The sequence below is a fragment of the Denticeps clupeoides genome, chromosome 15 (assembly GCF_900700375.1).
Source record: "Denticeps clupeoides chromosome 15, fDenClu1.1, whole genome shotgun sequence".
Classification (NCBI taxonomy): domain Eukaryota; kingdom Metazoa; phylum Chordata; class Actinopteri; order Clupeiformes; family Denticipitidae; genus Denticeps; species Denticeps clupeoides.
In genome coordinates this window covers 20,505,044-20,518,588 of record NC_041721.1, presented here as the reverse complement: position 1 = coordinate 20,518,588, position 13,545 = coordinate 20,505,044, and the positions used below count along the sequence as shown (strand labels likewise).

Here is a 13,545-nt window from a genome sequence, read left to right as displayed (position 1 = left end):
TGTTCAGCCTGAACTGAACTTGGCAACAGCACATGGAAACATGTCTCTTCTGTTCTTTTCTCAGACCTGCCCATACTGCTAAAAAACTTCATCAGCCCATTCCAGGCCGCTCCACAGAGACCAATCTCTGCTCCATTCTCACCAAAGCCGTACAAAGCAATTCCTACACATCTCACAAATCCAACAGAAGCTATTCCTTATATGGGCCAGTTCAGTCTGAAGTCTTTAGGCTTCAGTTGGTCTCATCATGGAAAGTTATTCTTGTCCACAAGAGTGTCTGAGCAGCCACTGGGCCTATTATTTGAAAAGTCAGAGCCACAATGGGACCATCATTTTTTTGCAATAATCAAGACATAGGAGAATGGTGTATGTGGACCGGACGTGAACCAGAGGAATTTTGCTATTAGATTATCTGCTGCTTGATTTCCAGGCAGTGGGATAAATGATAAACATTCCCTTTTTGGAGAAGGGAGCAGAACACCACATTGTTCTTTAAGACATTACTGGAGTGAATGAAGTGACCAAAGTACTTGAATTTAGTGGCATTGATGAGTTGATTTATTCAATCTTGTTTGTTTGAACTAGTTATCATGCATTAATAAATATAACTTAACAAAATTAGGCATCTGTGATTAATTATATTGCCAATGTTTTGTGTGTGTGTGTGTGTGTGTGTGTGTGTCTGTGAGATAGAGAGACAGCATAAATAGCCTGAATTTCACCTCTGCCCATGTTTAGTTTTGAGGCCACAGCTTTGTTAGTCTGGCACCCTGATGAGCGCAGTCTGTTCTGAGGGTCAGGGAGTCCACTGTGACACTGACTTTTCTTCTGCAATGGAGGCTTATTGCAAAGAGCTGGATGCTGACGTTACAGGATGTCACTTCATGAGTCAGGAGGACACAGATCCAAGTAGACATGTGGCCCCAAAAAGGAAAAAAAAGGATAACTCTGGTACACAAAGGACTAAGGAAACCAAAGTACTATATAAAGCATTAACGGCAGGACAGCTCAGACTGAGCACAAGAGCACAGGAGACAGTCCTCACAGCAGACGGACAATGTAGAGAGAGGAGAGAGAGGGGGGAAGCAGGCTGTCATGCCAGGCCAAACGTAGCCAGGACTAGGACTAGACATTCAGGGAGTGGTGCTGGCAACCCTGGCCATACTGGAGTTATGGCAGCTGGTGGAGCCAGGCAACCTGGAGGGAAAAACTGGGGTGGAATTTTTGCTGGAACTGGAAGCATGCAAAAAAAGTGAGGGGCCAGAACTGGGACTGAACCTGGAAACTCTGCTGGGACCAGAAGCACAGAGGAAGGCAAAGCCAGGTGCAGAGGAGGCGGGCCCATGGAACCTATAAACCCTGCTGGACCCATCAGAATAAAGGAAGGCAGAATCAGGCGATGGTTCTGTCAGGAGGGCAGTTTTTATTGAGATTGAAATTGATAAAAGAGAGATGTCTCTAGACGTAGCCCCAAAAAGGCAGAATTTAGGACAACACTGGTGCAGGTTGTAGAATCCAACCACTGTGAATGCAGGTGACAGTCCCAAGCCTGGGTAAATGGGAATGGTTTGCATCAGGAAGGCACAGGAGAATAAGGAGAACATTACTGGGAGACATAGGTAGACAAACAGTGACAAACCTCTTCTGTTGGGGGTCACCACACTACATCAGTTTGTCTGGTGGTCTGCACAGCTGACCTTGCTATAGGTTTATCTGATGCATCCCTCCCCATTTACCTGGACTTGGGACTGGCACCAAGAAAGACACTGTCCCCTGCATCCACAGTGGGTGGGTTGGACCAAGTGAAAACGGTTATTTCTTATATAGCCCAAAATTAAATACATGTCACGGGTGGGCTGGACATGGCGATGAAGGAGTACACAGTCGCACGATTTTACAGGACAGGGGTTTAATACAAACTACACGAGACAAGGGAACATGAACACGCACAATGACCCGACGGCGAACAGACACGAACAGGATAGTTTTATACAAATATATAAATATACACCAGGTGAACACGATCAGGGAACATTACACTCCGGTCCGAACTCCGGATCCGGAGTAACCCCTGCCGGTCTGGATCATGACAGTATTCCCCCCTCAAAGGCACTACCACCTGAGAGTCATGATCCGGACCCCTGCCGTTCCGGATCATGACAATACAGTATGTCTCAATGGGCAATAATTTGTTCAGTTTCCAAGTACTGCCAGGCACTAAAACAGGGAAGTGATAAAATGAAGCTGAAGATGGAATATATTTTTCTGATAAAGCCTATTCTGAAATATAAACTGCTAAAAAATAGATTAAAGGAACACATTCATCTGATGTAAAAACAAATCACATGGCACATGGCAAATCACATGGCACATAGCAAATCACTTGGCACATTATTTGATAGAAATGATAAAGATCAACCTACAGAATGCTGAATGCTGAAACACTGACGCTTAAAGGAAAATAAAATGATGCTGCAGGCTAGGTCATTTTGCAGAAATGTCATTTTAGTTTGTTTTGCCTCCATGTACATGAATGCATATCTGACAACATTGGGGCTCCTAATGTGATGACAGTAGGGGAAGCAGAAATTGCACCCAAACTCTGTATAATACTGTATGTTATTTAGAGCTGTAAATCTTGGCCTGAGATGGGTCGGGTCTGCTTTGTACTCAAATCAGTTTAGTCAGGCTTGGGTTGCCTCGAGCTCGCACAGTAAATGAGTGGTCAGCAAACACCGGCCTACACTACCTATCTTTTTTGTTTGATTTGCTGCTTGTAAAGTTGTTTTGGTGATTGGTAAAACTTGATTTGCAATTCTCAGCATCCATAGTCAGGTGATACATTTTAATTATTGCAAGAGAGATGCTGAGGAGGTGAAATAGATGTAAGCAGCTGGCAATTATATTTTAAACCTGCACATTTTCTTTCCTTCTTAGTCTAGCGTTTGTGGCCGAGCTTTTAAGAAGCTGTACATAGGGTCATGGAAATGATATGGAAATGGCGCAGTAAAAACACTGACTGTGTGGCTGTCACTTATTTTAAACGCAACACAGATCATGACAGTCGAGACGGATTGGGTCTAACTTTTTAAGGCCTATTACAGACTTTATGTGCCCTGCAGTATAAAACAAGAACAATAACCTACAACTGATGGTAAGCATGGAATCATATTCCACTTTTGAATTGCAAATTATCAAAGTTAACTGGTTTAACTATTTTTAACCTACCGTGCTCTTGTTGGTTTTTATTGGAATGCGCTTATTAAACTACCAAATTTATCAGTATTTTGATTTGCTCATTGATGATGCATCTAAAAGTGCAGCTATAGAATTGCACAATTTTAAATGTGTTACTGGCAATTACACAAAGGACCAAACTGGTGGCGCACACTGAATTTTGTACTTGGGTTAAATATTTATGATATCTGTTTTGTTTTTTCATCTTTCTATGATTGCCGGCACTGTGATTGCATGTCCTAAAAGACTGACATGCGACAGAAATCTGCTTATCAATCTTCTACCAATTTCAGGGTAGACCTATCTATTACTCAAGGCGATGTTGCTCTTAACACAGTCTTTTAATGAAAAATAGTTATGTATCCAGGTTAAAGTGGCACCTTTAAAGCTGCCATTTGTATTACATCACCATGGATGATGCATAATGTCTGCTGTCTACAATGGAAGTATTGTCAGCCTGGACATACTTGAAGTACATCAACGTACTGGAAGTACATCATCCTCAAATAACTCCTGCTTACTTTAAACTCACTAATAAAGAAAACTGTTTGAAAAGTCTGCTTCATTCCAAAATGAATCACACCCAGTGTGTTATTTAAATACAATTACACAAATTTGAAATAAGTTTAAATCACAGGTGAAGAACAAGAAGAAGAATAAAGTAAATATATTTTCAAGACTACTTCTACATAAACTCTTTTATCAGTAGATGCTTTTGCACAATGAGATACAAGAAGGCCTGAACGCTTGAGTTCAGGCTGCAGACACATCAAGGTTATGTTAATCCAGCCGCGTAACTCGTCGTGGTTCACGCTACAAATACGTTATAGGGCCGTGTCAAATTCTAAACCAATCAGAGATTGTGAAGGGCGGGGCCTGCCTCTGATTGGCCGTGGTCCAGATAGTCCAGCGCTGACCCGAGCCCGACAAGTACAGCTTTTTTAAAGCCCGAATCCGTCATGTTTCACGCACGTTACGAGTTTTTTTTAATACATTTTAGCATCATTTTTCACTGACAACACCTAGGTAAAGAGTCCGTTTTGTCATCTCAGCTTCCCTTGTAGCGCTTATCAAAACGCATCACCTGATCGCGCATTTGCCGCCCAAATCAGAACCCGAGAACATTTGTGCTGAAAAAGCACAATGCATCTATGAAATGCTTTACATGCAGCAATAAATGCATTAACAAGTATCATCTCTCCATCGAGGTTTTTCAGCAACAGGCAGCAGCGAACAGATCATCAGGCCGAGATGATGATCAAGTTCAAACCTTTAAAACACTTGCACATTTAATTTCGATTTTCTTTTTATTTCCGTTGCCGTTCTTGTAGAATTGTGCTTGAAATGAAACGCTGTGGCGTTATTGTTTTATTGTTTCTGCATACATATTCATGGAATTCCTTCACCAATGCACATCAATTGAGAAATTGTTTAAGTAAATTGTGAAGTTACCATGCAACCATTAGGTATATTCTAAAATAAAGAAATTGTTCCAAAAAATGTTTAGCACAAGAGTAAATGTTTTAGTATAAATAAATAGCAGTCTAAATAACGCTCACTGTCAGGGGCAGGCCACGATGCACTGGGTAAAACTATATATAATATGAATTTAAAAAAAATCCGATAATAACAGCTTGATAATTAAATGTTGGTATGTATAAATTAGTTTCGGATAAACACTAAAGCTATATCGTAGCTGTTCTAAGAGTGCAGTGCAACGATGTTCAGTCGTGAATTTTACAGAGATCGAATCGTCTCGCGTTTTCTCAGTTTTTGGACCCTGACAGCCTCCGTAGATGGGGCAGCGCTGTCACATGACTTTACATGTCAACAGTTTCAGGAAGAATGGAGGTGGTCAGTAATTTAAGATGATTTAAGCCTCAGCCTCTGTGCTAAATTAGAATTTCTGTATCGCGCCAGGTAAGTTCAAAGCGTTACAGCTAAAGATCTAAAGATGCTAACCCGGCTGGTGTTAGCGTGTTGCTGTCAGAATTGTCTGTTTTGATTTTGAAATGACACGTAGTGGTGTCGGTTCACGTTCTCAATGCCTCTCTTGATCTGTTTGTATGTGCACGACAACAGCAGCATGTAGTCGTGTACTAAAGAATCTGAAAGGCTTGTCCATATGTGATTCCGTAATAGAGGCTGCTGTCCCACTTTCCCCCCCAGGATGTCTGCAACTACAGCTGATCAGTGTACTCTGGTGACCAGCCTGGCCACGCTGCTGCGAAACAGTGGTAGATACGCTCTCTCTGCTCTCATAGGTTTTCTCAGCTATTACATTGATATCTGAATACGGAATTCATGGTCATAACAGTACTCTGGAATATATTATGTTACTATACATAAAAACAACGTATTCAGAATACTTGAAATACATGCAAAATACATTTTCCAAATGTAGGTTCACACTACTGGATAACACTATTTTTTAACAGATTAATCACCAGTATTATTTTTTTTTCTTCCGTCAAGCTTAAAAGTTTCCATTTACTGTGAAGACATCATAAGATTAGTTTTGGTCAAAATATTATAAACATGAACATTGTAAATGTATAGATGTATTCTACAAATGTAGAACAATGCAAAATTAATTTGAAGTGGCAAAATAAGTGTTGTACTGGTGAATCATAAGCAGGTTGTAAGTAGAGGTTCACAATGCTAATTTAAGAAACTGGACCTAGAGTGCAGGCAATGTGAACTTTTCCTGCCATCCATCCCTAGCATTCTCATTGGGATTTTGATCAGGAGGAGTTTACAGGGATGCACCTCAACATCTCTACATAGCCATCTGACATTTGACACCCTACAAAACCTGCAGTGCCATTGTTTTATTAAAGGAAACCACATGATGTAGACTTGTCTACCGTGCCATGTAGAAAACCATGCCAGTAATGGACTTAATTCTCTTCTCATTAGAATTAGAATAAAACTTTCCTCTGCCTTTGAATGTCCCACATTTGGTGATCTCTTGCAAAGTTTAAACTGGGGAAGTTTGTGGCATGGGAGGACCCATGGACTTTGAAGACGTTTTTGGTTCTTTAAGCTCTTATTTTGCAGATGCCATGTTATTGGGTTATTGGGCTGCAGTCAACATCCATAAGTGCCTTCATTTATGTCCAGAATTGACTTGTGTTTCCATGGACATCCTGTTGTACAATATCATGGAATTAAATTGGAAACAAGGATCTTAGGCTCTTTGTCAGATGTGCTCCAATTTGGCATGTATGTTTGGCATGGAAATTGATATCTTAAACAGTCTGAAATGGCAAGTTTTTTGGGGGGAAATAAAATGCAGTGAGTTATCGCATAATATTTTGTCTCACCACCTAATCGTTTCCACAAAAATGAATGTTGAAACCTTGGTATAGCCGAACCACCTAGCAGGAGAAAAACTACCAGTTTGCACTTTTCGCTGTCATGTGTCTGATCTTAAGTAGGTTACTGCTCTGTGAGACTTATTTGCAGGGAGCACTGCTCATTGCACCAGGACCGAAACAGAGCCCATACATACAAGAAGTTGTCATTACTGCCACTTTTATCAAACTATTTTGTTTCATAGATCAGACTTCACACAGGATGTAAAACAAAATGCAGCTGCTTTAATTGTGTTTTAATGTGTTAAATATTTCATTGTACCAGTCCTAGTTATGAAATATGTAATGGAATAATAATATGTCTTCTCCTGTTGCCAGGTGACTCAGTGCTGGACGGCAGCAGTACTTTGACTCTGGAAGCGTGCCACCTGCAGCCCCTCACACGACTTTTTGAACAGCATTTGCTGTCACGCACCCATCAACATGGCTTCCTGGCACTGCCCTCCCACCCAGCTGACACGCCTACCCTGCTACAGCTGCAGTTTCTGTTTGACATGCTGCAGAAGACACTGTCACTCAAGGTATACCATTCATTTCACTAATTTCGTTCATTTTATACTTTATTCTATTATAATTATTTAAATATGTGTATTTACCAAAAGCAAAAAACATCTATTTCAGATGTGTATATACCCAAATCAAAATCAATCTGTTTGAACTCTAATCTGTGTTTAAGGGGTAAAGAACATGAACAACAAAGGGAGGGGAATAGGTGGCTGGAACAAACACAAACCAAAGTGCAATAATAATGCATTTATTTACAGTGCAAACAACAAAGAAACAAAACCAAAGACCAGTGCTAAACAACCACCAACAACACATCCAACAGGAGGAACACAACACACAAAAGGGAGATAACACAGAAGGAAATGGCTACAGTAAATTCAACAACACAGAACTCTAAATCTTTACTTTACTTTACTTTATTTGGCAGACGCTTTTATCCAAAGCGACTTACAATGGGAAGACACCAGCAATTCTCGTTCGATTTCTATAGAATATCAAGTATACAAACTAAGAGCCCTGATAAGGCTTAGACTTGTCATTGAAGAACATGCTCGGAGAGTGTTGGGTGCTAGACTAAGAAAAATTATAATGTAATTATAAAATTATAATCTCTCAAAAACCTTCCACAACATCGCAATAATCTCCTCTTTTCCCCCCATGAGCACCAGGCTGTCATCTGTGTGTGGAAGGTGTCTTTAAATACATCCTGTGGATGTCACATGGTAGCGTGGGCAGAGTCCAATCACAAAAACCTTAATTGTCCTTAAATGGAAACAAACACACAGCAGAGAACATACAAACACTTTACAAATGGATGAGAATAACATTACAGCTGTGTCATGTGTGCTACCTTTAAATTCCATTTATAAATTATGTTGTATCATCAATAAATTCACTTTTTAACAGTTTAGATTCATATACTGTTATGACCAATCACATTGTTGATAAAAACTACAGTGTGAAGGGTATATTCACAGATCAGCCATGACATTAACATTGAGTGGATCTGCTTTTGGTCAGTACAAATTACTAGTTGTCCTTAAATCCAGAATAGAAAGCTCTTAAAAATATTGCAGACCCAATAATAAACAAGTAACAATATGTCAGTCATCCGTGGTCCTTGCTCCTTGGCTAGAAGTTAGGAAATGGATGCTGATGAAGTGAAACCTGCTCATTTCCTTGCACATTTAATTTCCTTCTTAGTCTAGCACTCGTGAAAGTGAAGTGAAGCAGCACAGCACAGCACAGCACACGGTGCACACAGTCGGCAGCCCTGAAAGATGTTCTACCCTCTATGACCATTTGCTTGGCTAATTTAAACCCATCCTCACACATCTGTCCATATAGATATATATGCTGTCTATATAGATATAGATAGCAGAGTTTTATAGATTTAAAAAAATGTCTGTCTGAGAAGCTAATGTAAGTTATTTCTTAGGTTTCTATTTTGTATTTTTATTCTAGCTTTTATTTAATAACAAATTGTTTTGAAGAAACTTTAGTGTTGTAGTGTCCTTTAGTCAATGGCTACTCATTGGTAGATTCTCACTGAAGACATCAAAACTATGAATGAACACATGTGGAGTTATGTACGTAACAAAAAAAGGTGAAAGAACTGAAAACATGTTTTATATTCTAGTTTCTTCAAAAATAGCCACCTTTTGCTCTGATTACTGCTCTGCACACTCTGGGCATTCTGTCGATGAGCTTCAAGAGGTCGTCACCTGAAATGGATTTCCAACAGTCTTGAAGGAGCTCCCAGAGGTGTTTAGCACTTGTTGGCCCCTTTGCCTTCACTCTGCGGTCCAGCTCACCCCAAACCATCTCGATTGGGTTCAGGTCTGGTGACTGTGGAGGCCAGGTCATCTGCCGCAACATTCAATCACTTTCCTTCTTGGTCAAATAGCCCTTACACAGTCCAACTAAACTTAAACCGGATGGGATGGCATGTTGCTGCTTCACAGTGGGAACCAGGCATGTGGAATCCATCCGTTCACTTCTCACAATATTCTGAGTCTCACAAAGACACCAAAGATTTAAAATTTGGACACATCAGACCAAAGCACAGATTTCCACTGGTCTAATGTCCATTCCTTGTGTTTCTTGGCCCAAACAAATTTCTTCTGCTTGTTGCCTCTCCTTAGCAGTGGTTTCCTGGCAGCTATTTGACCATGCACCTGCACTTCATTTGACTGACTGCTCGTGACCTCCATTCAAAAAAGTTTTAAATATGAGAACTTTTTGAGGCTGCAATACCCAATGAAAACACAAGATGACAGTATAAACACAAATACGCTAATGAAATAAATGACAAGGAATTTTCCCAAATAACTAACCTTTGTGTGTGTGTGTGTGTGTGTGTGTGTGTGTGTGTGTGTGTGTGTATATGTGTGTATATATATATATATCAATTATTTCAGTTTATTCAGCTGGGCCACTAGGTAGAGCAGTAAGAATTATTTTCTATCTTCCTGTGTTTTTATGGCAGCTCATCAACCCTCCTGGTGCAAGACTACAGTCAGTGGTGAAAATCTACCCATTTAAATCACTCAAGCATTTAGAGGTATTTGTTTCATCACATTCTCCTTTTGATGATTGAAAAATTATTTGGTAATTATTTGGTCTGCTGCATCCCATGTGCTTTTCCATCTTATGGGCAGAGTCTGTCTCATTGTGCTCACTTTGTCTGTGTTTCTCTGTCAGTCTGTCTCATTTTCCCCCTCTCTCTGATGTTTGTGTACAGCTCAAGCGCATCCCACCCCACTGTTTGGAAGGATTGAGGGGCGTGTACTCTCAGCTAGAGATGTTCACATGCTCCAGAAGCCTCAGCTCTCTGGAGGTATTAACCCATAGACTCCTCATTTTGCACCAAATCCTGGAGCAACATTAAATGTATAGAATGTGGCAAATAATTATGAATTTTGTCTGTTGGTCTGTGTAAGTATGTTAAGGATCACATGTAGGTTTACTGTTCCGTCATCAATTTTGAGTACATGACAATACTAAAACCTAATTTAACACAGCATTTCAGCTTTATCCCAGTGTTGCAATGAAACGTATGTACATGCTTGTTTACATAGTGTATCTGTCCATTAGGAGCTCCTCTCTCTCTGTGGCGGAGATCTGAGTTCAGCTCTGCCATGGTTGGAACTTCAAACGCTTAATTTCAGCTACAACACCATTCAATGCTTGGATGATTCGCTGGTGAGAATCCACCTTTTTTGTCTTCCATAAATCAGAATAATTTTATTAAACACTTTTTGGCCATATAAATGTCAGTGGAAGGTGCAAATCAGTAATTTTCTCCCATAGTGCTTAGAAATTAAAGGTCTCCTATTATGACTTGACTCCTATTTTGACTTTGTGAGATTATTTAACATTAATATGTGTTCCCCTAGCCTGTCTATGGTCTTTCAGTGGCTACATTCATATTTATGACATTTATCAGATGCCCTTATCCAGACCATGCTTTGTCGGATCTGGCTGAGTGGTTAAGGCGATGCACTGCTAATCCATTGTACTCTGCACGTGTGAGTTCGAATTCCATTCTCGTGGTCCATTTTTTCTAGTGGGACGGTGGTGGCCTAGCATTAAAGGAAGCGGCCCCCTTAATCAGAACCGGTTCGAATCCTGATCTGCCAATGTGCCACTGAGGTGCCACTGAGCAAAGCACCGTCCACACACACTGCTCCCCGGGCGCCTGTCATGGCTGCCCACTGCTCACCAAGGGTGATGATTAAAAGCAGAGGACACATTTTGTTGTGTGCGCCGTGTGCTGTGCTGTGTATCACAGTGACAATCATTTCACTTTAATTTCCAGCAGCACTACTACTGCATTGTTACTAATGGTGAGGCGAGTGTTGTTTAAGGCTAGATTGTATTCAAATACTGATACTGTGTCTGAATCCCATAGATTCCTTGTAAGATTGTTCCAAAGATTTGGGGCTTTAAAAGCAAATGTTCTATTTCTTGCAGTGAATTTGCATACTCAGTGAGTAGACATTCTGCCAGAAAACAAAGGGAGTGTGGTGGGTTATGAAGGACTAGTAGGTTATTAAGAGAAACTAGAGCAAGACCATGCAAAGCTTTATAGGTGATAAGCAGAATCACCTGCTTGTGCTTGTTGTTACTGAGCCTTCTATGGAATATTAATGCATTTCTTTTTTACTGTCGCAACCATATCCAGGGTGTCTCGAAGTAATGCATCCATGTTGTCTGTTACTTGTTGTAGGTCAGGTGAATTCAGAATTCAAGAATTGCTGAAGATGTTGAATAAATTCTTTACATGTGGAATTAGTGAATATATTCTGTTCCCAGTATCTTGTGGGCATCGAAGTGCTGAATCCTAAGTAAACGTTAAATATGACTAAGAAGTGGTTTGAGAGAACCTGAACATGAGGATGGACAATCAGGTTCTCAATTACATTATCATTCCAGAGCATTGTGTAGGCACAGGAAATATGGCACACTGGTGTGAAGAAGACATTTCAGATATCAGAGGCCTATGGTCAGAGAAATTAAGATCACAGATTTTAAGAGTCAGACCACTAAAGCCTAAAGACTGTTTGTGATATAGTTTCTGTATAGGCCCTTTGGATGTCTTATTTTTTTATCTATTTTTTTCCTTGTTGCACTGATTAATAGCACTATCTTTACCTGATCTAAGGTCTTGTTTGTTCTGCTTTAGAGTTTGCTGAACATACTCAAGTCCCTGGATCTGAGCCATAACAAAATCAGAGACTGTGCCGATTTTCTGAAGGTGAGGTATTTGGTGGAGCACTACTGGATTCTTCTTCTGTTCTTGTAAAATTGTATTCTTTCATAACAAACTCATGTGTACTTCACTTGGAAAGTGAGTTCCACGAACAGTGCACCTTTACACTACACATTTATAAACTAGTGCCCAGCTCCTTGTCTACACCATTTAGGAACACTTCTAGGCATAGTTTGGGCCTGTCCAGTTTCAAATAAAATAAGAGGCTGTACCTGAAAAACAACACTCTCCTAAAGTCAGAAGGTCTCAGGAAAGCACTGCAGCCAGATCAAAAAGCAAGTTTTTGGTACATTTAAGGAGAGGTGCACATCAGGTCAACACAAGACTGAAATTTTTCTCAACAAAAGTTCTAGAAGCATGCAGTTTGTCAGTTTGGCTGACACAGACTGGTCTTTCCTGTAGCCCCTCAGTGAGTTGGAGCATCTAAACTTGGCTTACAACCACCTGCAGAGGGCTCCACTACTGGGTCTGCATGCCAGAGCCAGGCTGCGCATGCTCATTCTTAGAAACAATGAGCTGGAAAACATCAACGGTGAGTGCAAGCACACACACACACACACACACACACACACACACACACACAGTGCAAAAAGCCAAGAATTCAAAATGCGTGCACAATCATCAGTAAGAGCACACATACATCACAATATCCTGAAATCATTTCCTGTCAGGACTGAATGAAACAGGCAGGTTTAATTCAAACATTTGGATGGGCGATCTAGACGACTTGACATTCACGAACACTCCCCATACACTAATTTACAGACCATGGACTGGTTTCAGACCACAGAATCTGATTAAGCCTTCTAACTGGACTATCATGACTTCTGCCATAAACCCAGACAACAGAGAAATTGTGTTTGTGGAACAGCCCCCTGAACTAAAAACTGTAATATTATGACCAGATTGAGACTGTATACCTTTACAGTTTACCATCCTCCAAAATATGTACTAGAGACATGTGGATTATGGAGATCATGCTTATAGGACTTTTTTAGCTATTGGAGCTACACTAGTTCTTCTTTTGGCCTCCTCATGTGCATCAGTGAACCTTGGCTGATCACAGTTCTGGTAACTGTGGAACAGGAACATACTGCTCACTGCAGTCTTGGTCATGCTATGACATCTGACATCACAATTTGACTCTTGTCAGAGTTTGTCAAAGCCCTGGCAAAAGGTTCACAGCCAGTTGTCAAATGTTATTCACTTCAGCTTTCAGTAGTTTTGTAGTTGATTTGCTATTTTTCATCTGTCTGTTGAACTGGCATGGAACAAGATCCCATCACCACACCTAGATGTTGAATATCAAGCAGCTGCTCATTGGCTGGAACATAAGAAAAGACAGTTGCTGCTGTTGACATTGTTGCTGCTATACTCTCAGGATCCTCCCTTCTTGTCTGTAGGACAACAGGAACTGAGATTATGTTCCATTGGTCTTTGTTGTGGGTCTGGTTCTCTGAAGGGACAACGTATCTGCTCATCTCTATCACCCTGCATTCAACTGGCCTCTTCTGCTCTGGTCTGAATGAATCAAATATTTGCTGAGTCCTCAGTCTGAGCCCTTCATGATGGTTTTCACTAATTGTGAAAATGAGGGTGAGCCTAACGGCTGGCTAAAGTACCAAACCAAGTTAACATCCACTTGCTTTT

General features: G+C 40.6%; 1 protein-coding gene across 4 annotated transcripts in view; it reads left to right on the top strand.

The window, feature by feature from the left end:
- The first annotated feature begins 5,032 nt into the window (after positions 1-5,032).
- stk11ip (serine/threonine kinase 11 interacting protein) overlaps positions 5,033-13,545 on the top strand; it is a 27,556-nt gene continuing 19,043 nt past the window's right edge. For 2 of the 4 annotated variants that reach the window (XR_003742522.1, XM_028954215.1), the window contains exons 1-8: positions 5,033-5,157; positions 5,407-5,474; positions 6,933-7,135; positions 9,610-9,684; positions 9,865-9,960; positions 10,218-10,325; positions 11,809-11,880; positions 12,298-12,427. Coding sequence is in view for 3 of the 4 variants with exons in the window: in XM_028954215.1 (XP_028810048.1) it covers positions 5,408-5,474; positions 6,933-7,135; positions 9,610-9,684; positions 9,865-9,960; positions 10,218-10,325; positions 11,809-11,880; positions 12,298-12,427 (751 nt within the window). In the remaining variant the exon portion in view is untranslated. Of the gene's footprint in view, positions 5,158-5,406; positions 5,475-6,932; positions 7,136-9,609; positions 9,685-9,864; positions 9,961-10,217; positions 10,326-11,808; positions 11,881-12,297; positions 12,428-13,545 lie in introns of those variants that run through there. The other 2 variants (XM_028954216.1, XM_028954217.1) reach the window with 2 other exon arrangements.